This window comes from Callorhinus ursinus, unplaced genomic scaffold (genome assembly GCF_003265705.2).
Source record: "Callorhinus ursinus isolate GAN/ISIS: 27379988/994484 unplaced genomic scaffold, GSC_fseal_2.0 scaffold57, whole genome shotgun sequence".
Classification (NCBI taxonomy): domain Eukaryota; kingdom Metazoa; phylum Chordata; class Mammalia; order Carnivora; family Otariidae; genus Callorhinus; species Callorhinus ursinus.
The window spans coordinates 1,427,531-1,455,198 of record NW_027397119.1 but is presented as its reverse complement, the minus strand read 5'-3'; the positions used below and the strand labels follow the sequence as shown (position 1 = coordinate 1,455,198).

The 27,668-nt window shown below is 35.9% G+C and overlaps 1 protein-coding gene across 9 annotated transcripts in view; it reads left to right on the top strand.

The window, feature by feature from the left end:
- The window catches only part of DENND1B (DENN domain containing 1B), a 267,467-nt gene that overhangs the window by 167,639 nt on the left and 72,160 nt on the right, over window positions 1-27,668 (top strand). For all 9 annotated transcript variants that reach the window (XM_073884621.1, XM_073884620.1, XM_073884623.1 and 6 more), the window contains 2 exons: window positions 2,869-2,994; window positions 15,398-15,499. In XM_073884621.1, coding sequence (XP_073740722.1) covers window positions 2,869-2,994; window positions 15,398-15,499 — 228 coding nt within the window. The remainder of the gene's footprint in view (window positions 1-2,868; window positions 2,995-15,397; window positions 15,500-27,668) is intronic.

Here is a 27,668-nt window from a genome sequence, read left to right as displayed (position 1 = left end):
CATATTTCTTACTAGGCAATGTTTTAGTCTCACATCTCACATTAGATAGTATGCTTATGCAAAATAGTACTGTTCAATGGAAATGTGAGCCACATATGCAATTTTAAATTTTCTGGTAGCCATGTTGAAAGTAAAAAAATAGGTGAAATTAATTTTAATATATTTTATTTAACCAAATATTCAAAATATTATTTCATTATGAAATCAGTATAAAAATTATTGAGATATTTTACCTTTTGGGGGTATTAAGTCTTCAAAATCCAGTGTATTTTGACACTTAGAGCAAATCCCCATTTGGACTAGTCACATTTCAAGTGGCTACTGTATTGGACAAAACAGTTCTAGAACAAGTGTTTTCTTTTTCTTTCCTATTTTCTACAGAGCTCCTGAGGGAGCTCAAGTACTACATTAAATTTTGGCGGTGCATGCCCCATATTTACAGTTTGGTTAGGAAGGGCTTGTGGCAATATGATTAATATCCTGGCTAGCTTAAGCAGTACTGAATTCAGCACCTAAGGACTTGGGGTAAAGAAGGTTAAGGCATGGTTTGACTTGCCTCCATTCTCTGTGAGCATGTATTATGATTGTCCTAAGAATACTCAATTTATAGAGAACTGAATTGTCATTCATGTTTTGTAGAAAAATACACTTTGAGGAATTTTCTTTTGCAAGATATAAGTAAGGCATAACATTTTAAAATATGTTTTTTGTTTTCAAAAATAAATTAAAAATAACCCAACCATTTACTTTTTATAATACATGGAAAGACGTATTTCTTCCATCATAAGCCTTTTTTGAGGGGGGCAGTTATTAAATATATGCATTGATATTCATTCCCATTAGTTTTCATTAAAGACATTTGAAGCTTAAAAAATAACATTATTTACAAACTTGAAAATGAAAGACATTAAGTCGTAAGATTTGGTTTTGCATCATTTAGCTACATTGTTTGAATTATGTGGGTTACCTAAAAGTGTGCAATTATTGAGTTTAGATTTTAATAATAAAAACTTCCTCTTAAATGAATCCTGATTTATGCACTTTGTGGGCTAAATGAATTAGGCTCCAAACTTTTATCTGAATCTATGGAGCTTAGATATAAATTGAAAAGATCACAGCTATGGGGAGAAGACCTATACTGCAAAGGCCTTTCTGCATAGATTATGAACATCATAACTCAATAATTTTTTCAAAACTGTGGTTATAATTGGACCCAATGGGGGTCTCTTTCTTTGATCAGATCACAGTAACTGTGACTTTACACTGGAAAATGTCACTACTGTGAAGGTTTATCACCTGTAGAGCTGGTCTTTCCTCTGATGCTGTGTTCATTTCTCATTAGCATTATTCAAAGTTTAGTTGTTAATTAGGTTGACACTTCAATTACAGTCATCATCTACAGGAGTAGTCAGGGCTGCTTGCATAAAGAAACTTTTGAAAATACCCTTCCTTGTGTATATATGTAAAGAAGAAATGACATTATTTTATTTTATTATCTGGTAGTTTCATAAGGGTCAGAATATGCTCTGTTAAGGGAACAAGCCAACCACAATTTCTCCCATTAGTTTTGTTTTCTTGAAAACACAATTTTTATGCAATTTTAAATTTTCTGGTAGCCATGATATTGAAAGTAAAAAAAATAGGTGAAATTAATTTTAATATATTTTATTTAACCAAATATTCAAAATATTATTTCATTATGAAATCAATATAAAAATTATTAATGAGATATTTTATGTTCCCATGTAAAGCATCGGTGAGGAATGTATATGAGCACCAATATTTTTTAAGTGTAGAGAGTGTAGTTTTCTATAATGTGTGAAAGGAATTGGTCAGGTGAATAAGATAAAAGGAACATATCACATTATTTCGCCTTAAAAAAATAGGAGTATACATCAGGAGTATGATTATACCTACAGAATACTCATCTAAGTAAGGGCCGTTCATAAATAATATACATTCTCTAAAATACACAGAACCTGAACTTGAAGGACAGAAATGTATGAAAAATGATAACAAATTTAGGTGCCTTGAAAAATTATGCAAACTCCTGAGTAATAAATTTTTCTTTGATTTAAAAACATTATTTTAATCTGATTACTGGTTCATAAGGCAATGACATTGAACTCAAACTCAGCACATTGTGGTGGAAAAAACTGGACAGAACTGGGTTGAAATCTGTCTTCCCATGTATTAGCTGTATAGGGAGGACAAACTGATTCACATTTTTGAGCTCCTGTTTCTTCATTCATAAATGGTAATATCAATGTCTTTCTTAGAAGGCTATGAAAACTAAATGAGACAGTGTATAACATGTGCATAACATGATTCTCTACTCATGGTAGGTTCTCAGTCACTTTAACTTCTCCCCCTCTCTTTTTGTCTAATAATGGTGAAAACTATTCAACAGACGACTAGAAAATTATATGCAAATGAGGGTTCCAAAAATAAAATTAAATGGTAAGTGATCCTGGAGGACCTGTAACAAATAACTGGACATGGCAGAAATGAACGATACCCAACCGGCTTCATCTCAAACAAGTAGACACATGTTGTAATTGCTAAAAATCTGCAGAAAAGTGGCTCACAAGCAGTTTACCGTAAAATAATTAAAGCTTATTTATGTCAAGAGGCCTTGGGAAAAAAAGAGAGCATAAACCAATTTGCATTAGCACGTTACTATGGGCTCCTGCTTTCGTTTCAATTAACAGACCAGCAGGTGCTCTCTGCAGTTAAAAAGATAAGCTCTCAGGGAGGAGGATGAGTTTTTGGCTGACCTGCAGACACTGTGGTTTGCCTGCTGATTGGGTTCGTACCTCGCTGTACCAATTTCTGAGGTGTTAATTTAACCGTTCCTCTGTCATGCAGGTCTCGGCCCTGAAAAATAAACTGAAGAAGCAGTCTACAGCTACGGGTGATGGAGTAGCTAGGGCCTTTCTTAGGGCACAGGCTGCTTTGTTTGGATCCTACAGAGATGCACTGAGATACAAACCTGTAAGCGTTTTATTTCATCCCTATTTTAATTTGCTTTTTTATGGTTCTTTAGAATGGGTCAGAAAAAAACATTTAATATCACACATGAAAAAAGTATCATAAAGGTCTTTTAAAATACAAAATAATGTGCTTTAAGGCATTGTATTCCTTGACTTTTCGGTTTTAGTTCTTTTAGTAACCTTTAGTTACTATTTCCCACATTCTTTGGCACATCATCTTATGTATTGTTCTAAATTGGCTTACCTCTTAACTAATTAATGAATTGTGTGTTAATGCATTTTAATATAACTACCTGATCTTAAGATCATTGAGAAATTACTAGACAGTTGGGTTTTATAGATTAATGCATATAGAAGTGACAGTACAAAGTGAAAATTTAAAAATAGTGGCACTTGGAAATTTTGCAATATTTGGAAATTTATCGGCTTCCTATTCCATAACGCTTTTGTGAGTGGGTTTGTCTATTTAGCATATGCTAGCTCATTTTGGCATTTCTTTTTTGTTTTAATACCCTAAAAATGATTATTATGTAGAATTGTAGCCAGCCGAGTTTTTAGATAGTCCAAGAAGATATAAATCAAAACATGTTTCTCTCTCTGAATTATTGGTTAAATATGTTAGTCTGATTTTAATGAAAATAATTACACTGCCCTTCCATGACCAGATGAATAAGTTGTAATGGATAAAACATTGAGTTAGTAATAAGTAGCAAGACATGCTATCTAATAGGAATTCCACTGTTATTAAGCTGTGTAACCTTGACCCATTTCCTCGGTCTCTCTAGACTTTGATCTTCTCATTTGGAAAATGAGAGTTCTTATACTTTACCTGTCTACTTTTCAGAATTGGTGTGTGAACCCTGTCATAAACGATGAAACACTAAACACTTGTGAATGGGGGATATCCTTCCTAAACTGACTTCTCAATTAGTAGTTAGCACCCAATGGCTCTTACATCTCTGAGGAGTTATTAGGAGTCCTTAAATGGATAGGCAGATAAACTGCTCTCTCCAGAGAAGTACATATGTCTAATTTGCATGCTCATCTTTTTGAAATATGTGTCTATTTTTTAAAGCATTGTAGAAGTCATAATACTGCATGTAGTATACGTATGGGGGAATCACTTGGGGAAGTCTTTAAAAATTATTGACAGTTACATGGTCTCATTTATTAAAAGACTGGAAACCAATTATCTATACTAATAATATTGTAAAATCATTTCTGGTTATCAGATTTTTTTTAAAACAGGTTGATTTCAAGTTTACAGTACAGGAGGGAAATTTAGAAGTATCACTTAGCTTAAATTTTGCCACATTTAAATAATTTTTAATCTTTGCAGGCTACATTTTTCTTTTCCTTTTTAAATTTGTGAAGGACTTCAGATTTGGGGAAAGCAAATTGAAGAGAAAATTTTCTTAAATCATTTAAATTATCAGTTGAGCAAATAGGGATCTGAGATTTCAATGACTTTGACTTTTTTTTATCTTCAAAGCCAAATTCCCAATTTCTGCGGGAAAATATATCATTTCATCAGAAAATATCTTTCCTGTTTATCGATCACATCTTATTATAAACTTGTTAACTTATCTACCTTTTTCCTTTTTATCTTTGGTATTTTTCTTTTTTACTGCTAATTCTTTCTGGAAGTTGAGGGACAGTATTCTTATTCTGTATGTTTTTACATTTCTTTTGACTCAATCTTAAATGAAAGCTAAATTTTTAAAGTATACTAAATATACTTACTTTTTTATTTTCAAAATAGTTTTTAGGAAAATGATTTTGTTGTGTATAAAATATTTTTGTTGTCATTTAGGCATTATCTTTGCAAATTACTCTATATTTTAATTTACTCAAAATACATTTACTTTTTATTTTGTGAACTCTTTTAGACATTTATATAATAGGCATATGTCTTTAATATATTTTCTAATTGATACAAAAAAAGAGCCATGTTTAGAAGTTACAATTATTTCATGGTTTTTTCTCTTTTGATAAAAATATCTCAGTAGTATCCTCTAGCTATTAGAGTACAACTGGAAAAAAAATTACTAAATCACTTTAAAGGAATACGACTTCTTTAACTGGGTATTACTTTTCAAAATTTCATGATTGTTTATATATAAAAGCAAACTATTCTTATTATTATGTTATTTCTCTTACACTGCCAAAATTAAACCTGTAGATTAGGCCTGTGACTCCTTCAAGGCCCTCACAATGGGCAGGCAGTCTGTCTTTACTTTTTTCCTAAACTTTGACCTCAATTCAGAGAATTCTGCCTGAGCCTCCAAATGTCCCAAGCTTCTCAGGCTTCCAAACATTCCAAATTATTACAAATAATGTTCTTTGTTCCTGGTAGTGCTTTTATCTTTCTTGCTTTTCGTGACCTTCTAGTTCCTTCCTGATTCTTGAAGCTGTAGTTTATACTGACCCTTTTTTTCTATGAATTGATTATACTTACTTTCTTTAACACATTTCTTCTCCTTTTTTTATATGTTTATTATGGTTCTTTTATTTTTACTGAAATTCATAATTTATTAGTTGCTATTAAAACATTTATTGACCTATAAGTACTCACTGGGTACCAGGCACTAGTAGCTCCTTTAGATAGGCTATTTACCCTTTTCTTTTTAAGGATGAGGAAAATGATATTCACAGAGTACAAATAACGTCACTAAGGTTCTCCAGCTAGTAAATAGTGGGGCCTGCATTTGTATTTATTCTTCGGCAGTCCCGCTGCTGTTCCAGTGTGGCATGTTTCTGCTCTCTCTGGTCACTGTTACTGTATCATGCTCTTCTTGAGAAAAATGTCCTGAATTTACATTTCTTCTAAATGAAGATGCTTGGAAGGCATTCAGTACACACTTAGGAAAGACTGAATGAATGATGCAGTCTTAGGACTTTTCTCAGAAGGAGCACATGGTCTAGGCATCCCATGGTGTGTGTATGAATTGGGGAAATAATTTATTATTCATGCTACATATTTCCATTTATGGTTTTGTCGACCTGGGGTAACTGCCCCTGCTCCTACTGCACCTTCCAACTCCCTCAGTTTTCTGTAGTGTTGCTGGAGAGCCAGTCGGATGTGGCCTGTGAGGGAAAGCCCTCAGGATGATTTGAATGTCCATTTTCAAATGCAAATATTAAATACCTATGCTAAATGCTCCCAAAGAGGAACTTCTATTCTAAATTAAGCATAGAATGTCTGAGCGACAACTCTAAATATGTTGTTAGTCTTCTCAGAGTTCCTCATTTACACCTTCTAAATGACACACTAGCACTATTGACAAATAAATTGTGCCTGCTCTTAATTACAGAGAGAAATATACAGTTCCTTAAAGTTGTTGGAAAGTGATTTAAATAAAACTGGATATTTTGATATTTTTGGGGATTTTAGCCAGTAGCAAGTTAGCTAATTTTTAAGAATTCAAAAATGTGAGATCAAAGTAATGTGCTAACTGGATTGAAGGAAAGTGGTAAGAACAGTCTAGAACCAGGCTGCCTGGGTTCAGACCCTCCTCCTGTGACTGACTAGTTGTATGAGTTTGGGCAAATTAATGTCTTAGTGCTTTAGTTTCCTCATGTGTTCTTTAAAAAAGGTAATAATTCTTCTTGGGATATTTAGAGGATAAAATGAGTTCATAAATGTAAGTTACTTAGAACAGTGTCTGGCATATAATCAATGCTTTATATATTAACTATTATTAAAATGACATTTTAGAAGTACTAAGTTTGGGGAGGAAAATCCCTTTAACAAAACTAAAAGTACCCTCCTCTGATTCCTCAAAAGAAAAACAGTTATAAACATGAGAATACTTTTAAGTGATTGTATTAAATAACTAATAAAGGGTCATCAGTTGTACCTCTGTGTATCATTTGTGTCACAAGCTATTAAAAATAAAAAGTCAATTTTTGACCAACAGCTAATGCTAAAGAAGTATTTGCCTGAGTTAAAATACTGCTTAATACTTTCAAAGGCATATCCTTGATTCTCTAAGAGCAGAGAAGTAACACTCAGATCTAGTCCTTTGAATACTTGGGGTGCTGTCATTTGTTTCAATCACAAGCTTTCCTGGGCGGCTGGGAGCCTTGCTAATGGATAAAAAGTAAATTCCTTTTAAAATAAAGTTTGGTTAGTAGGCCTCTGGCAATTTGGAAGAGTTGTCCTTTTGGATTATATTCCTTTAAACATTATCGGTAAATAATGTTATATTTTGTGATTAAACTCAAACAATTTAAGCACAGGATTGGCATCCATAATTTAAGTGGCCAGTCACTAAATCTTTGCCTTAGAGTTTCCATTGAACAGATTTGTAACTGTCAACTTGTTAGCGATTTAAAAATCCAAGTTGAAAAAGTACATTTGCTCACCCCTCTTGGTTTTATGCTTACTAAAACATTTTAGGCATCCATTCACTTCATTACCCAAGCTTGAGTACGGACCTTTTGACTTTAGAGATGGTTGTAGCCAAGGAAATATTTGTTGTGTATTTGGCTACTGATAGAATATGGTTGCTTTTATGGCACTTTCTTTCTGCTCTTTTTTTTTTTTTTTTAAACGGAGAAGGAATCTTGCTTAACTGCTGTAGCAAAAATGTAAAAATTCTGCACCACTACTATGGGATAGGTAGAGCTAGGGACTCTTAGTAAGGGTTTCATTTTTATATTACTGGTAATATGTTTCATGAGAATAGAGAGTGTTTTTCTTTAAATTGTGGGAAAGAAAAATGTATATTTTTCATAGTATGTATAAAATTAATACATTGCTCTATTAATCTTTTTAAGTGTTCGAATTTAACTAGAGTGCTAGAAACAGCTGTGTCTAATTTAGAAAAATCAATTTCTTTCCCCATCTTAGCTTGTTGAATCATAGGCAGATGGAACATTGATAGCTATTTTTATTCAAGACAGATCTAATAATTTTAGGACAAACTCATATAATAATATGTACAGAGAGAAGATTTTGCTGTAAATAATGATTAAAGTTTATGATTTAAATATAAGGCTTTTTTTTCTCACTAATTTTCAGCAGTAGAAAAAGTGTTGTTTTCATGGTTAGTAAATCCTGAGTGTAGACTTGTGGTACCTTACTTATTAATAGCACTGGGATACTTGGAAGAAGAATGCTATATAATCTGAAAAATATTTTAATATTATTTTCTGTGAGAACCTGAATATATTTGACTATTCCCTTAAGAGAACTGCTAACAGAGTATTTAAGAGATTTAAAAATTTAAATATACTGTCATTATGGAGACATTTTTGCTTGTTTATATTTGTTATATAACAGTGACATTACATATTAGGCCCCCCTGTATTAGGGAACTGAATAAGTATTATGTTGATGCTTTGTTTATTATATTTCACACTTTTATGTAGTATCATTCTTCATGACACCTTAATTTTTTCAATATGAATCCTTACTAAGTCTTATATATCCTTAAAGCATAAAGATCTAGTCTATGTTTAAGTATTTTCTTGTTCTTGCAAAGTTTCCTACTCCAGAAGACAATATAGAACTTGAAAGATATCCATACTTAAAAACACACTAAACAAAAATATTATATTAATTCGATGATAATCACTTTGAAACTGAACATACAGTAGGGTAGGAAAAACAGCTCCATCTCCTCCATATCTTTCTAGTGTCTTAACTATCCTGTAAAAATAATTCAAATATTAACTAGTGGATAACTGAGTGTTTATTGAACACTCAGAATACAAAGTACTATGTTGAGTATTATAATAAAAAATGCAGAGATATATAAGGATATAGTCCCAGACCTCAAAAATGCACAGATAAAATCTGTAAAAATAACTTTTAATACAACTTAGAAAATAAATGCTAAAAGAAAGATACAAAAGGCTCTAGGTTTTCAGAGGAAGGAGAATTTACTTCTTTATGTTGAAGTTGGAATCTAAGACTTTGCAAGGTAAATTACGTGTTCTGTAAGGGCCAGATTTATGCCACTGGTGGGCGTTTCTAAGTCATTCTTCTGCCACAACTACTTGATGAGTCTTATTTAAATACCATCAGGTACTAATGACATGTAGTTTTCTAGCACACAGCTCTAATGGTACCTTTTTCCTTCCCACTTATTAGTCATTGATACAAGGGACTTAGTGTGAAATTTGTTATTCTGTGGATAATCTTGAACTTGAATCTGCTCTGATTTGTATGTTTTAACGGGTAAATCAAGTATGAACTTTGGTATCTTTATTATTATTAATAGCAAACTACCTAGCAAGCCTCATCATAGAATGCCCAATAGGTTGTTGATTCATTCTTAGTATGTATTTGTCGATTAATGTAATACTTTAATGGCAGGTATGTTGGCAGTTCCTTTCTGGAAAGTCTGGTTCTCTTCTCTGTAATAAGAACTTCATTCCTACCCTAGTACAAATTGTATTTTTTCTTACATCCTTTCATGCTCCTTTGTGTGACATTCTATCGAAACGATTTTAGCTTTAGTTCCTTTCTGTTGCCTCATCACTCTTCCATGGAGCAAAAGATTTAGTAGCTTTACCATCACATTGGATTTTTTTTAAACTTATTTTATTTGCATTCAATTTTTTTATTATGTTAATCACCATACATTACATCATTAGTTTTGGATGTAGTGTTCCATGATTCATTGTTTGTGCATAACACCCAGTACTCCCTGAAGAACGTGCCCTCTTTAATACCCATCACCAGGCTAACCCATCCCCCCACCCCCTCCGCTCTAGAACCCTCAGTTTGTTTTTCAGAGTCCATAGTCTCTCATGGTTTGTCGCCCCCTTCGTTTCCCCCCCCTTCATTCTTCTCCTCCTGCTATCATCTTCTTCTTTTTTTTTTTAACGTATAATGTATTATTGGTTTCAGAGGTACAGAGCTGTGATTCAGCAGTCTTACACAATTCACAGCACTCACCATAGCACATACCCTCCCCAATGTCTATCACCCAGCCACCCCATCCCTCCCACCCCCCACCACTCCAGCAACCCTCAGTTTGTTTCCTGAGATTAAGAATTCCTCATATCAGTGAGGTCATATGATACATGTCTTTCTCTGATTGACTTATTTCGCTCAGCATAATACCATGAAGAGTTTTTCTTTTCCACATTTTTATGTTTCTACGTGATTATTCTATTTCCACAGAGCTATATACTTCTTTACTTGCTTTTTCTGTCAATGAACAATATAACTTTTAGAAAATAAATTGGATTATAGATGCGCATTTCTCAGTTGCATCAGTCTTTTTCCCTAAATAGAATGATCATTTTAACCTTAATGCTTGGTTCTTTGCAGATAATTCCTAAATATATATATATTAAAGAACAAGATTTCCAAACTTGAGTTTCTAGCTGCTTGCCACCTTTGTCCACATGCCTTCAAGCATCTTGCTTGCCCTAACCGTGCTATAATGGGCATTTTTGGTACCCTCACCAGATCCCCTATACTGGCTGGCATCCTTTTCAGAGAAAAACTGCCCTTGGCTAAGTAGGGAGGGCCTTCCCAGGCACCTCCATTCTTCTCCCCACTCCTCCCACCAGGGAAGACCATGCCTAATGACTGACTGATAAAGGGTGTGAGAAACTGGTCTCTTTTTCAAGATGGGAATAACTTTGCCAATACATTAAATCTATGATTTCTCATAGATTTAAACTGAGGCTGATTTCCAAGTGAAATCACATTGTTGCTCGGCTTTTTTCTTCTGCCCTATTTTGCGTCCCATAATAGTTACTTTCTGAGAGTTCTCCACCAGCGAATCACTTAAACTAGAATCCTTGTCTCAGGCTCAGCTTAGAATCTGACTAAAGACATATGCTAAAATTTATTTTATCAACTTCTTCTTAAATCTGGTTTGTTTCTGTATTTCTGGTCTTTAATAAATGGTATCATCCATCTTTTGATCCTCAAGTTTGAAATCCAGAAGTCCTCTTTGACCCCTGCTTGTCTTGTTTCTGCATATCTGTAGTTCTTAAACTTTTTGTCTCTGGATGTCTTTATACTCATAAAAATTATCAAGGGCTTTAAAGAACTTTTGTTTATGTGGCCTATATCTTTCACTATTTACCATATTAGAAATTAAAACTGGAAATATTTTAAATATTTGTTATTTAAAAACAATATAAAACTACTACAGATAAACATGAAACATTTTTATGAGAAATAACTATTTCTAAACAAAAAATAATAGAAGAATGGCATTGTTTTATATTTTTTCAAAATTATGTAGCTTAAAAGAAGAGGGCTGGATTCTCATATTGGTTCTGCTTTCAGTCTGTTGCAATATTACCAGTCATGTAGCTTCCATTGGATCTCATGAGAAAATAAAAGTGAAGAGGGCAAATAATGTTTTAGCATTGTTATGAAAATAGTTTTGATGTTGCAGACCCTGTGAAAAGGTCTGAGTTCCTAGACCATGCTTTGAGTACCCACTGCTGTACATCAGTTGCTAAACAGTCCTGTTGATTTTGCAGTAAAATTGTACTTTTACAGAATAATACGAATAAATAAAACAGTTCATGTAGTCTTGAATACTCAGAAATTGGATAATTTGGAAGCATAGACTGAGTCTGAATCAGGCTTCTACAACTTACATACATGTAATCTTGAGCAAATTACTTAACCCTTCCCTATATTTTAATTTAGTTATGTATAAAGTAAGACAACAGTAAATTTGAGGTTTATGTGAATTAATACATGTAAAGTGCTTAGAAGAGTACCTGGCCCATAATAAGCATTATGTAAATATTAGCTATTGTTATTATTAGTGATAGTAATGAGTGCCCGATCAATGTTAGCTAATGGTAGTCATCACTTTTCCTTTCTACTGCCCATTTCATCTTTTCTTGCCTGATTGGTATTGCACTATTACTTGGTCTGCCTATTTCCATTGTTTCCTCTTGCGTATTAACTTTCCTTTTATTTTTTTTTAGAGATTTTATTTATTTATTAGAGAGAGAGAGAGAGAGCACGAATGGGGGGGAGGGGTAGAGGGTGAGGGAGAAACAGACTGTCCACTGAGCAGGGAGCCTGACACAGGGCTCGATTCCCAGGACCCATGAGTTTAAAACCTGAACCGAAGGCAGATGCTTAACTGACTGAGCCACCTAGGCCCCCCTTAACTTTGCTTTGAAACATACAATCTTGTTACTTCATTGAGTGGACATTCTGTGAGCTTCTTGATGTCTTTGAGAATATAACTTTAGGGCACCTGGGTGGCTCAGTCGGTTAAGCGCCTGCCTTCGGCTCAGGTCATGCTCTCAGGGTCCTGGGATCGAGTCCCATGTTGGGCTCCCTGCTCAACAGGGAGTCTGCTTCTCCCCCTGCCCTTCTCCCCACTCACTCTCTCAATCTCTTGCTCACTCGCTTGCTCTCTCAAATAAATAAAAAAGAAAACTAATACCTCCCATAAGGTTAAAAAAAAAAAAAGAAAAGAACTTTAGAATATAACCTAGGCCTTTTCCAATATGGCTTGACCTACCTTTTATTTCTTCTCTCTGGTACTTTCTAATTCATATCCATTAGCCACTAGGCCTCAACCAGTCTTTTAATATCTTCTTCTGGCATTTTCTCTAATGCATACCTATCCCAAACACACTACCCACTTTCTGTCTATACCTGCCTCTCTCAAGACTATATTTTCCATGTTTGTTTCAAAAGGCTTCCATTAGTTTTCAAAACCAGCTCAGTTTCCTCTGTGAAGCCACTTCCTCTGTGAAGTACCCCTAAATGAAATCTTTTATACTTCAGTGAAATGGGAATTAACTGGGCAACACTGGACATATAGTCACTCTACTTGGAGCAAGAAAAGTTTTTGAAAACCACTCAATCCTAAGCCTGATTTTTAACCACATCATAAGTAAATCAGAAGATCCTAAGCAGAGTTCCTTATCATGCTATTCAACTTGACTCAGATTTAAAAGAACTCATACTGGGGAGTCATTTATAATTTGTTTGATAGCATACACCCCAGCATGACAATAACTGAGACTCCTGTGTATTAATATGTAAAAATTTAGAACATTGTTAATCAAGACTTATTTTTCTTTTCCCTGAGAGAAAATTCTAATATGTGTCAGGGCTTTGTCTTTTTTGTTATTATTAGAGACTCTAGGTAAACAGGCTGTGTTAATCATTTGAAGGTTAAGTTCAAAGCTTTTACTATGATTGGTGTTATCAAAACTGGATGGACAGCATATCTGAACTTTCTCTTTACTATTTCTCTTGAGAGATTGAAAGCAGTTGCTAGAAGATTAATGAGGACAGGATTCTGCCAGCATAAGTCATACTGGCTAAAAACTAAGTTATGCCCAACTCTTAAGAAAGCACAGGTAGACTTTCCTCTCATCCATTTGCCTTCACTTTGCAGTTCTCCATCCCCTTGTCCTCCACTCCTTCCAGTCAAAAGAAATGCTTGATTGTAACATAGAAAGTCTAAACTCTTCAGTTGGAGATAGAACTGTGTATTTGAATTGAGAAGTATTTCAGTTGAAGATAGACCTTTGTATTTCAATTAATACTGTTCCGCAGTAGTAGTGACAACTTTTGGAAAAATCATAGATGCTAATAAACTACAACTCACATGTTAGAGAAAATCTGTCAAATAAAAACTAAAATTATCAGTAGTACTGATCACTTTGTAATAATGTGGTATAGTTGGGACTGCCATTAAAAACAATGATTTTATTTATTTTTAAAATTTGTTTTTACTTTTGAAAAGAAAATAAATGATATGGAGCAAAGTTTAGATCACTTGCTACTTTGTTTATTGACTTATAAAACATTTTTGGGCTCCCAGTGTAACTAGATACCAGGGATGCAAAAACAATAGACCTTTCTCTTCCTGTTTGTTGTACCCCCCACCCCAATAGATTCTAAGTTGTAAACTCTATGATAGTGGCAAATATGGTGATTTTTGATTATATAAAATATATATAATCTAATTTTTAAAATATATAATTTAAAATCATCCTATGGCAGTTAAGAATGGCAATAATCAGTATCAAAATGCATAATAGCAATTTTATTATGAGGTATTGGCTGGTGGCTGCTATTAGGTGACAACAATTAATAGATTATTGGTTGTCTTCTCTAATAATGTGTTTGAATTTTATTTTCTTCTGTAGCAGTGCTGTTCAAGAAGACTTTTTGATAAATGAAATGTTCTGTATTTGTGTTATCTAATAGTAGCCACTGACTTGTGGCAATTGAACATTTCAGATGTGGCTAGTATATTGAGGAACTAAAATTTTAGTGTTATTTAATTTTAATAAATTTAAATTTAAATTGCAGCATGTGACTAATTGCTACTGTTTTGAACAGTGCAGATTCACAGTATCATTAGCTTCCATTAGCTAGTGGTAACAGTTGAATTACTGTTAGATTATTAGTCTCATTTTATTCATGCAGGAGCTAATTTTCAGAATTTTATTTATAGATACCTGTAATCAAGGCATTAAGTTGTCCTTAAAATTAAATTAATATTTTTGCAAAGTTCTATTAGAAGGTGAGCTTTTTTCCTTTTTACTGCCAACATAGAGATGGCTGCAAGATTCATTATAATGAGTGAATCATTGTCACTTATCTCAGTTTTCATTTGGATTATATTATCTCATATTCATTTGGATCACTTATCTTCACATGTATTGAATGGGCAAGAGGACCATTCAGGCTACTGAGGGAAGTAGCAGGTGGTAGGAATCAGCCACTGAGTGACAATTTTCTGATGTCATGTATGGGAATAAATGGAATGAGTGGAATCTGTATTCAGAATTTAAGTTCTTGATAATTTGGAGGAGGAGCAAGCTAACGGAGCATAAGCTACCAAAAGAAATTTGCAGTTATGGTTACTTAAAAAATAGGATAAATTAAGGCAGGTACAAAGTGGGACTTATTCTAGAAAGTATACCAGAATTGTATGTGAAATGACAAAGAGAATGTTATTGTAAGAACTTCTAATTAATTTAAACAGAAATTAATGATCAAATATAAATAGCAAAAAAATGCAGCAATTTTTATAGCAAGAATGTTTTCTAATTAGGATAAAACTGCAGTTGACTTTTTTCAGCTATGCATACTCTTTTTAATACTCATAATTCAATCTAATAATATTAAACCTTTGTTTTTAGGAGATTCATTCTTAGTTTAAGGAAGTGAAACTGAGCAATTTTAAGACCCCAGGGATCCTTGATTAGGAAGCTCTAGTAGAAGCTTGTCAGTAGAGGAATATTTCTCCGAGGCTGAAATCCAGCTATTTTGTCTAAGAGTCTCTTTGACTCCTTTTAGACTTTCAGCATCTTGAAGTTGATTCTGTGTCTTATACTTCCTCCGTGACCCTCCATGTGCCTTTTTAGAGAGACTGTTGCTCTCTGACTGACTTTCTATTGATACCCTAAAAATCTTTATTTATGTCTAGGGTGAGCCCATCACTTTCTGTGAGGAGAGTTTTGTAAAGCACCGCTCAAGTCTGATGAAACAGTTCTTGGAAACTGCAGTTAACCTCCAACTTTTCAAGCAGGTAAGAGTGGACCTTCACATTTCCTTCTGTAACAGATAACAGAAATGTAACAGAAATACATAACACATTTTTATCACTTTTATCAAAAGTATGTCAAAACCCTGAGTAATGTCTGTTTTAGAATTACAAGAAATTTTTCTTTTTTTGTAACTCTGTAGTTATCTATGGCATGGCACTCCAGAAAATTATGTAAAAGTAACTTTGTTATTAAAAAATTTGTCATTGAAAGTGCTAGTCTGAGGAAGAGTATTCATTCACATAGTTTTGAAACCAACATGATTAGTTTCATGTAAGACATCTAAGAGTTAGTTTGGTATGATAGATTGGTAATAGTTAAGCAAACTATATTTTTTGTAGGACAGTCCTAATGTAATCCAGTTTATAAAAACAGATGTCATAATTATACATTTAAAATTCAGAAAAAAATTCATAGTCATACTATGTATCTTAATTTTGGGCTCAGAAAATGTAAATGCCATTTCAAAAAGCAGGTAGCTTAACATCAGAATTCAGAATGTTTAGAAGTACTAGTTCTTTCATTCCAGTGTGTGATCATAGCAAGTCTCTTAATTCAGGCTTATCTTAGTTTCTGTTTGTGTAATTTAAATTAAGTTCTAAACATTTTTCTTATTCCACATGATAATTTAAATGTAAAGTTACTTATGTAAATTCAACACTTAATGAAGACCTACAGTGGGCCATAAACTGCTCAGGGCCCAGATACAAATATGAATAAAAAATTCAGTAGTGCCCTTGAGAAGCTGAAAATCTAACAGAATCCTTTGGACCGTTCGGAGAAAAGATACCATGTAACCTGAGATAAGCTTTAAATTAAACAAGTCATTTAATTTGATGGTGACAAAACCAATACTATTATCTATATTCTGAGGAACTTTTAACAAATAATTAGAAGGGGGGGGCGGAGCAAGATGGCAGAGGAGTAGGAGACCTGGATTTCGTCTGGTCTCAGGAATTCAGCTGAATAGGGATCAAACCATTCTGAACACCTACGAACTCAACAGGAGATCGAAGAAGAGAGTAGCAACAACTCATTGAACAGAGAAGCGACCGCTTACTGGAAGGTAGGACGTGGGGAGAAGTGAATCTGAGGCGATATTAGGGAGGATAGATGGCGGGGGAGGGGGCCTCCGTCGTCTGTTTCTGGCAAGTCCTAGAGCTGTGGAGCACAAAATTGGAACTTTTAGAAGTTGGCTCCGCTGAGGGACGTCGCTCCAGTGGCTAAGTGGGAGGTGGAAACCTCGCGTGACAGTGTGGACTCAGGACCCTCGGGGTCACAGAAAGACCGGGGATGCCTGAGTGCAGCAGAGCTCCCAGGTATCGGAGCGGGGAAGCCGGCTGCAGAGACGGAGCTGAGGCGCGGGCTCTCAGCTTGGGGTGGCCATAAACTGTGATCCGCGGCCCAGTTGGGCCACTGCGCCTCCAGCAGGGACCCAACAAGCAGCAGAGCTGGGGAGACTCCCCTTTGTCCCCGGGGAGAAGTGGCACGGGAGCACACCGCAGGGATCTGATGGGTTTGGAGACTCCACACGGGGTCGGGTGCCAGAGATAGAAATGCTCAGTCACAGGCCGGGTGAGCACGGAGTGCGGCCCGAGAACGGGGAGAGGGGAGTGATTGACTGCTTTTCTCTGGGGGTGCACTGAGAAGCGGGCTCCGGGTTCTAAGCTCCTCCAGGCAGAGAGTGGGAGGCCACCATTTTCACCCTGGTCCTCCAAAGCTGTATCAAGAGCTTGCAGGGAACAAAAGCTCCAGAGAGCAAACCCGAACAGCTTGCTTAGCCTGAACCGACAAGAGCGGGGCAATTTTGCCTCCGGCAAAAACATATGGGAACCACGGCAACAGGCCCCTCCCCCAGAAGATCAGCAGGAACAGCCAGCAAGCCAAGACCAAGTTTACCGATCAAGGAGAACGGGAGAACTCCAGCGCTAGGGGAATAATGCACATAGAATTCATGGCTTTTTTACCATGATTCATTAGTTTTTCAAAGTTAATTTTTTTAATTGTTTTTTGGTTTTTTTTGAATTTTTCTTTTTCCCTTTTTCAACCAACATCTTATCAATCCCTTTTTTAAAAAAACATTTTTTATTTTTCATTTTTAGAGTCATATTTTGTCCCTTATTTTTGGCATATATATATAAGTTCTCTCTTTAAAATTTTGAGATACAGTTTCTTCTAACAGATCAAAATATACTCTAAATCACTAGTGTATGGCTTTGTTCTAGTTTCCTGCCTGATCACACTCTCTCCCTTGTTTTTTTTTTCTTTTTTTTTTTAAATCTTCTTTCAAACAACTTCTTATCTTATCAATTCCATTTATAAAACCTTTTATAATTTTCATCTTTACAGTCATCTTCCATCCCTTCATTGTATCAACCCTTATTTTGTACATATATGTCTTTCTTCCTTTAAAATTTTGGGAGGCACTTTCTTCTAACAGACCAAAATACACCCAAAATCTAGTGTGTGGCACTGATCTATGCTCTAGCCTGATCATATTTGATCATATTCTGTTTTTTTTTTGTTTTGTTCTGTTTTTGTTTTTATCTTTTTCTTTTTTTTTTTTCTCTTTCTTTTTTCTTTCTTTCCCTTTCTTTTCCCCTGGTTTCAGGTCTTTTCTGATTTGTATAGAGTATATTTGCTGGGGACATTGTTAACCTGTTAGCATTTTGTTCTTTCATTCATCTGTTCTCCTCTGGACAAAATGACAAGACGAAAAAAATCACCTCAGCAAAAAGAACAAGAAGTAGTACCGTCTGCCAGGGACGTACTCAATACGGACATTAGTACGATGTCGGACCTAGAGTTCAGAATCATGACCTTAAAGATACTAGCTGGGCTTGAAAAAAGCGTGAAAGTTATTAGAGAAACCCTTTCTGAAGAAATAAAAGAACTAAAATCTAACCAAGTCGAAATCAAAAAGGCTATTAATGAGGTGCAATCCAAAATGGGGGCACTAACTGCTAGGATAAATGAGGCAGAAGAGAGAATCGGCGATATAGAAGACCAAATGATGGAAAATAAAGAGGCTGAGAAAAAGAGAGAAACAACTACAGGATCACGAGGGCAGAATTTGAGAGATAAGCGATACAATAAGATGAAACAACATTAGAATAATTGGGATCCCAGAAGAAGAAGAAAGAGAGGAGCAGAAGGTATATTGGAGTAAATTATAGCAGAGAACTTCCCTAATGTGGGGAAGGAAACAAGCATCAAAATCCAGGAGGCACAGAGAACCCCTCTCAAAATCAATAAAAATAGGTCAACACCCTGACATGTAATAGTAAAACTTACGAGTCTCAGAGACAAAGAGAAAATCTTGAAAGCAGCTCGGGAGAAGAGATATGTAACCTACAATGGTAGAAACATTATATTGGCAACAGACCTATCCACAGAGACCTGGCAGGCCAGAAAGGACTGGCAAGATATCTTCAGAGCACTAAACGAGAAAAATATGCAGCCAAGAATACTATATCCAGCTAGGCTGTCATTGAAAATAGAAGGAGAGGTAAAAGGCTTCCAGGACAAACAAAAACTAAAGGAATTTGCAAATACAAAACCAGCCCGACAAGAAATATTGAAAGGGGTCCTCTAAGCAAAGAAAGAGCCTAAAAGCAGCATAGATCAGAAAGGAACACAGACAATATACAGTCACAGTCACCTTACAGGCAATACAGTGGCACTAAATTCATATCGTTCAATAGTTACCCTGAATGTAAATGGGCTCAATGCCTCAATCAAAAGACACAGGCTATCAGATTGGATTAAAAAACAAGACCCATCAATATGCTGTCTGTAAGAGACTCATTTTAGACCCAAAGACACCCCCAGATTGAGAGTGAGAGGGTGGAAAACCATTTACCATGCTAATGGACACCAAAAGAAAGCTGGGGTGGCAATTCTTATATCAGACAAATTATATTTTAAAACAAAGACTGTAATAAGAGATGAAGAAGGACACTATATCTCACTTAAGGGGTCTATCCAACAATAAGACCTAACAATTGTAAATATCTATGCCCCTAACATGGGAGCACCAATTATATAAGGCAATTAATAACAAAAGCAAAGAAACACATTGACAAGAATACAATAATAGTGGGGGACTTTAACACCCCCCTGACTGAAATAGACAGATCATCTAAGCAAAAGATCAACAAGGAAATAAAGACTTTAAATGACACACTGGACCAAATGGACTTCACGGACATATTCAGAACATTCCATCCCAAAGCAACGGAATATACATTCTTCTCTAGTGCCCATGGAACATTCTCCAGAATTGATCACATCCCAGGTCACAAATCAGGTCTCAACTGATACCAAAAGTTTGGGATTATTCCCTGCATATTTTCAGACCACAATGCTTTGAAACTAGAACTCAATCACAAGAGGAAAGTCGGAAAGAACTCAAATACATGGAGGCTAAAGAACATCCTACTAAAGAATGAATGGGTCAACCAGGATATTAAAGAAGAATTAAAAAAATTCATGGAAACCAATGAAAATGAAAACACAACTGTTCAAAATCTTTGGGATACAGCAAAGGCAGTCCTAAGAGGAAAGTATATAGCAATACAAGCCTTTCTCAAGAAACAAGAAAGGTCTCAAATACACAACCTAACCCTACACCTAAAGGAGCTAGAGAAAGAACAGCAAATAAAGCCTAAACCGAGCAGGAGAAGAGAAATAATAAAGATCAGAGCAGAAATCAATGAAATAGAAACCAAAAGAACAGTAGAACAGATCAACGAAGGAAGGAGCTGGTTCTTTGAAAGAAGTAACAAGATTGATAAACCCTGGCCAGACTTATCAAAAAGAAAAGAGAAATGACCCAAATCCACAAAATCATGAATGAAGGAGGAGAGATCACAACCAACACCAAAGAAATACAAACAATTATAAGAACGTATTATGAGCAACTCTATGCCAGCAAATTAGAGAACCTGGAAGAAATGGGTGCATTCTTAGAGATGTATCAACTACCAAAAGTGAAGCAGGAAGAAATAGAAAACCTGAACAGACCTATAACCACTAAGGAAATTGAAGCAGTCATCAAAAATCTCCCAAGAAACAAAAGCCCAGGGCCAGATGGCTTCCCAGGGGAATTCTATCAGACATTTAAAGAAGAATTAATACCTATTCTCCTGAAACTGTTCCAAAAAATAGAAATGGAAGGAAAACTTCCAAACTCATTTTATGAGGCCACCATTACCTTGATCCCCAAACCAGACAAAGACCCCATCAAAAAGGAGAATTATAGACCAATATCCTTGATGAACATGGATGCAGAAATTCTCACCAAAATCTTAGCCAATAGGATCCAACAGTACATTAAAAGGATTATTCACCACGACCAAGTGGGATTTATCCCTGGGCTGCAAGGTTGGTTCAACATCCGTAAATCAATCGATGTGATACAATACATTAACAAAAGAAAGAACAAGAATCATATGATCCTCTCAATAGATGCAGAAAAAGCATTTGACAAAGTACAGCATCCTTTCTTGATCAAAACTTCAGAGTATAAGGATAGAGGGTACATACCTCAATATCATAAAAGCCATCTATGAAAAACCTACAGTGAATATCATTCTCAATGGGGAAAAGCTGAGAGCTTTTCAGGTCAGGAACGCAGCAGGGATGTCCACTATCACCACTGCTATTCAACATAGTATTAGAAGTCCTAGTAACAGCGATCAGACAACAAAAAGAAATCAAAGGCATCCAAATCGGCAAAGAGGAAGTCAAACTCCCACTCTTTGCAGATGATATGATACACTATGTGGTAAACCCAAAAGACTCCACCCCAAAACTGCTAGAACTCATACAGGAATTCAATAAAGTAGCAGGCTATAAAATTAATGCACAGAAATCAGTGGCATTCCTATACACCAACAACAAGACAGAAGAGAGACAAATCAAGGAGTCGATCCCATTTACAGTTGCACTCAAAAGCATAATATACCTAGGAATAAATTTAACCAAAGAGGCAAAGGATCTGTACTCAGAAAACTATAAAATACTCATGAAAGAAATTGAAGAGGACGCAAAGAAATGGAAAAACGTTCCATGCTCATGGATTGGAAGAACCAACATTGTGAATTTGTCAATGCTACCTAGAGCAATCTACACATTCAATGCAATCCCCATCAAAATACCATCCACTTTTTTCAAAGAAATGGAACAAGTAATCCTAAAATTTGCATGGAACCAGAAGAGACCACGAATAGCCAGAGGAATACTGCAAAGGAAAAGCAAAGCTGGCGGCATCACAATTCTGGACTTCCAGCTCTATTACAAAGCTGTCATCATCAAGACAGTATGGTACTGGCACAAAAACAGACACATAGATCAATGGAACAGAATCGAGAGCCCAGAAATGGACCCTCGACTCTGTGGTCAACTAATCTTTGACAAAGCAGGAAAGAATGTCCAATGGAATAAAGACAGTCTCTTCCACAAATAGTGTTGGGAAAATTGGACAGCCACATGCAGAAGAATGAAACTGGACCATTTCCTTACACCACACACAAAAATAGACTCCAAATGGTTGAAAGACCTAAACGTGAGACAGGAGTCCATCAAAATCCTAAAGGAGAACACAGGTAGCAACCTCTTTGACCTCAGCCGCAGGAACTTCTTCCTAGAAACTTCGCCAAAGGCAAGGGAAGCAAGGGCAAAAATAACTATTGGGACCTCATCAAGATAAAAAGCTTTTGCATAGCAAAAGAAACAGTCCACAAAACCAAAAGACAACCAACAGAATGGGAGAAAATATTTGCAAATGACATATCAGATAAAAGGCTAGTATCCAAAATCTATAAAGAACTTATCAAACTGAACACCCAAAGAACAAATGATCCAATCAAGAAATGGGCAGAAGACATGAACAGACATTTTTCCAAAGAAGACATCCAAATTGCCTACAGACACATGAAAAAGTGCTCAACATCACTCGGCATCAGGGAAATCCAAATCAAAACCTCAATGAGATACCACCTCATACCAGTCAGAATGGCTAGAATTAACAAGTCAGGAAACGAGAGATGTTGGCGGGATCTGGAGAAAGGGGAACCCTCCTACACTGTTGGTGGGAATGCAAGCTGGTGCAACCACTCTGGAAAACAGTATGGAGGTTCCTCAAACAGTTGAAAATAGAGCTACCATATGATCCAGCAATTGCACTACTGGGTATTTACCCCAAAGATACAAATTAGGGATATGAAGGGGTACGTGCACCCCAATGTTTATAGCAGCAATGTCCACAATAGGCAAACTGTGGAAAGAGCCAAGATGTCCATCAGCAGATGAATGGATAAAGAAGAAGTGGTATATATACACAATGGAATATTATGCAGCCATCAAAAGGAATGAGATCTTGCCATTTGCAATGACATGGATGGAACTGGAGGGTGTTATGCTGAGTGAAATAAGTCAATCAGAGAAAGACATGTATCATATGACTTCGCTGATATGAGGAATTTTTAACCTCAGGAAACAAACAGGGTTGCTGGAGTGGTGGGGGTGGGAGGGATGGGGTGGCTGGGTGATAGACATTGGGGAGGCTATGTGCTATGGTGAGCGCTGTGAATTGTGCAAGACTGTTGAATCACAGATCTGTACTTCTGAAACAAATAATGCAATATATGTTAAGGAAAAAAAAAAGAAGAAGATAGCAGTAGGAGAAGAATGAAGGGGAGTAAGTCGGAGGGGGAGACGAACCATGAGAGATGATGGACCCTGAAAAGCAAACTGAGGTTTCTAGAGGGGATGGGGGTGGGGGGATGCCTGGTGATGGGTATTAAAGAGGGCACGTTCTGCATGGAGCACTGGGTGTTATGCACAAACAATGAATCATGGACAGTACATCAAAAACTAATGATGTAATGTATGGTGATTAACATAACAATAAAAAATTAAAAAATAATTAGAAAATATTTGTGGGGGGGCTATAACTGCTTTCTAATATGTGAAGGCTTACCTCAAAGAAAGAGTTAGATTCATCTAACACCTAGATGAAGCAGAATCAGGTTTGATAGGTTTCAGGGTCAAAGATGTTTTGTGAATTTCTAAAGATGGAATGGGTTACTTTTGGTGCTGTGTGCCTAGAGGGCTCCAATATTAGACTGAATTGCTTCCAAGGGTTGTATGAGGATCATGGGATGGTCTTTATAAATGCTGACATATACAGCACAGTGTAGTCCTGTACTAGTCTTCTAGTGCATGCTTCTTGAGTTAAACAGCAGTAACCTTTTTGTATTTTTATCTGTCAAGGAGAGATGGTACTACTGCCCATTGTCAAAACCAAATTGTGAAGATCAGATTATATGGGGGTTAAGAATTGAATGGGTGGGTAGAATATCTAACTTATTGCTTAACCTTTGACCATGAGAATATAACTAAAGGCTTTTCATTAGATGTAATTCAGACACAGTAATTTATATACTTACAAAATGCTTGTATTTTTTAGGAATCAGATAGAGGTGGGTTAAATCTTGGCTTTATCACTTAATAGCTGTTTGTTCATAAGTATCTGTTTATTTTTCTTTAAAATAGAAATACCACCTAACAGGGTTTTGGTAGAGTTATGTGAATTAATACATGTATACCTCATCATGTATACATACAGTGTACAACGCTTTGTAGAAGCTTACTAGATTTTAGTGTCTGCCTCATTTTAGAGCAATTATATTAATAGAATACAAATCTATGCAGGATTTTTTAAAAATAAAACTCGGTCAAAAAAGCTAAATGTGGGCACCTGGGTGGCTGAGATGGTTAAGCATCTGCCTTCGGCTCAAGTCATGATCCCAGGGTCCTGGGATCGAGTCCTGCATCGGGCTCCCTGCTCCTTGGGAGCCTGCTTCTCCCTCTGCTTCTCTCTCTCTCTCTCTCTCTCTTCCCCCCCATCTCTCATGAATAAATAAATAAAATCTTTAAAAAGAAAAGCTAAAAGTAAAATATTAAAATGGTCAATTAAAGTAGAACCCATTATATAGACAACTTAGTTTTACATGCACCAGTTGACCATATTCTCAAGCTTGATATTATTTTATGACCCTTAAGAAATGATTCTTGAAGATAGCCCTGAAAGAATTTAAAAGATTCCTGTAAACAGTTTCACAAACTTCTAAAGATGAGTAAGTTCCGGAGATTCACTATACAACATAGTGCCTATAGTTAACAATTATCTTATTATGTATTTAAAACTTGTTAAGAGGGTGGGCGCCTGGGTGGCTCAGTTGTTAAGCATCTGTCTTTGGCTCAGGTCATGATCCCAGGGTCCTGGGATCGAGCCCCGCATCGGGCTCCCTGCTCTGCGGAAAGCCTGCTTCTCCCTCTCCCACTCCCCCTGTTCTCTCTCTCGCTGTGTCTCTCGCTGTCAAATAAATAAATAAAATCTTTATTAAAAAAAAAAAAACTTAAGAGGGTATATCTCATGTCAGTTTTCTTAGCACAAACAAAAATACAGAGGGATGCAAGGAGGTGTTGGATATGTTTATTACCTTGATTGTGGTGATTATAGCAAAAGTGTATACATATGTCCAAACTTACCACATTATCTACATTAGTTATGTGCAGTTTTTTTATTTTTATTGTTATGTTAATCACCATACATTACATCATTAGTTTTGGATGTAGTGTTCCATGATTCATTGTTTGTGCATAACACTCAGTGCTCCACGCAGAACGTGCCCTCTTTAATACCCATCACCATGCTAACCCATCCCCCCACCCCCTCCACTCTAGATCCCTCAGTTTGTCTTTCAGAGTCCATCCTCTCTCATGGTTCGTCTCCCCCTCCGACTTACTCCCCTTCATTCTTCCCCTCCTGCTATCTTCTTCTTTTTTTTTTTCTTAACATATATTGCATTATTTGTTTCAGAAGTACAGATCTGTGATTCAGCAGTCTTTATGTGCAGTTTTTTGATTACCAATTACACTGTATTAAAGCTTGGGGGAAAAGGAGAAGAAAAATAAAAATAAGAATCAATTAGTAAAAAATTATCAGCAAATGAAGCCTCAAAATACTATTGCTCTTTCTGAAAGAATATAAAAATACTTATTATGTAAAAATGATTACTATTCATTATTATGAATTTGTGATCCATTATAGGTCAGGAACACCTCAGGTTCTCTCTTTATTCAGCAATGCTTATGCATCAAAATTGAGATCCAGGAGAGAAACGTATAATTTTAAGTTAAGAGTTAAAATAAACTGTTCTTTCTTTCTTTTTTTTTTTTCTGAATATGGCAGGAAGGATTCATATGGCAGGAAGGATTCAGAGGTAACTTACGTACTGAAACAACTTTAAATGCAGTATTTAAAAAACTTTTTTGTGGTGGGGACACAGGAGACAAAGCCCAGTGCTTACTTCCCAAGTTGAGATGTGTATTAGGAGACCCTACTCCCACAAATCTGGGATGACTTAGTGTAAAAGTAAACAAGAAATAAGGTTGCTCCTTCCCTTAACTCATTTCTTGGTGATTGTACCCTGAAGCACTGGTACTGAGTGGAGGGGAGGAAAAAGTGCTGCTGAGAAGTAAACACACCACCCTGTTACAGGAATTTGAAGTCTGAATTAATAATTTCAGACTTGGTCTGACACAACTCAAGCCAAGTTTAAAGTGATCCTAAATTGTTAGCACTGTCAGGCCCTAGGCAGAGGTAAACACACATCTCTTGAGGAATCCAGGCACCAAAGAATTCTCCAAGCTATAATTCCAAAGAAAAATTTCCCTGCTAGAAATTATTAAACATACAAGGAAATAAATCATGAATGAGAATTAGCAGAAACAGCAGACAAAAATTGACTTGCAAAGACTTTAATTATTGGAATTATCAAAAATAGAACATAAAATAGCTATGCTTAAGATGTTCAAAGAAATAGAAGATAAGCTTTAAAAATGTTCAGGATATAAAAACACTCAAGAAGGGTGCCTGGGTGGCTCAGTTGGTTAAGCGACTGCCTTCGGCTCAGGTCATGATCCTGGAGTCCCGGGATCGAGCCCCACATCGGGCTCCCTGCTCAGCAGGGAGTCTGCTTCTCCCTCTGACCCTCTTCCCTCTCATGCTCTCTATCTCTCATTCTCTCTCTCTCAAATAAATGGATAAAATCTTTAAAAAAAAAAACATTCAAGAAGTGGAACCAATTTTAAGAATGTAGCAAATATAATTCTGGTAGGAAACATGTAATTGAAATGAAAGGAAATTGATGGGTTTAACAGCAGATCAGATCTAACTGAAGAGAGATTTGCTAAATTGGAAGATATATCTGAAAAAGAAATTAGCCAGAGATAATGCAGAGAAATGAAGAAATAGAGAATATAAGAGAGGTTAATAGACATGAAGGGTAGAGTTGAAAATGTCTAAAGCCATCTAATCAATTCTAAAAGGAGAGCACAGAAAATGGAGGAGAGGTAGTAGCTGAAAGGACAATGCCAGAACCAGTAAAATACACCACTTTATAAATTTAAGAAGTCCAACGTATCCAAACTGAATAAATAAAAAGAAATCTATAGCCACACCATATGTTCGGCTCTAAAGCATTAAATAATAAGGGGAAATTTTAAAAAACATGAAGGGCAAGAAAGATTACCGTCAAAGCAGTATACTGACAGCTGGCTTCACATCAGCAATCTAGAAGTTACTGCCATATCTTCAGTGTGCTGAGAAAAAATATCTAGAATCTATGGCAACTAAAAGACATCCTCAGGGTGCCTGGGTGGCTCAGTTGGTTAAGTGTCTGCCTTCGGCTCAGGTCATGATCCCAGCATCCTGGGATCGAGCTCTGCATTGGGCTCAGTGCTCAGCCGGAAGCCTGCTTCTCCCTCTCCCTCTCCCTCTGCCTGTCCGTCTGCCTACTTGTGATCTCTCTCTCTCTCTGTGTCACATAAATAAATAATCTTAAAAAAAAAGACATCCTCATTATATGAGTGATATAAAAACATTTCCTCCCAAAAAACTGAGTTTGCCCCTTGTGTTGGCTTTATTGCTGTGTCTCCTTGGTTAGGATAAAATCCCCAGTTACTTAATCAAATGCTCCTCTTGGTGAAGGTATTTTTACATATATAATTAAAACTTCTAATCATTTGACTGTAGACAATCTAGGTAAGCCTGTCTGAGTCAGATGGAAGGCCTTAAACTCA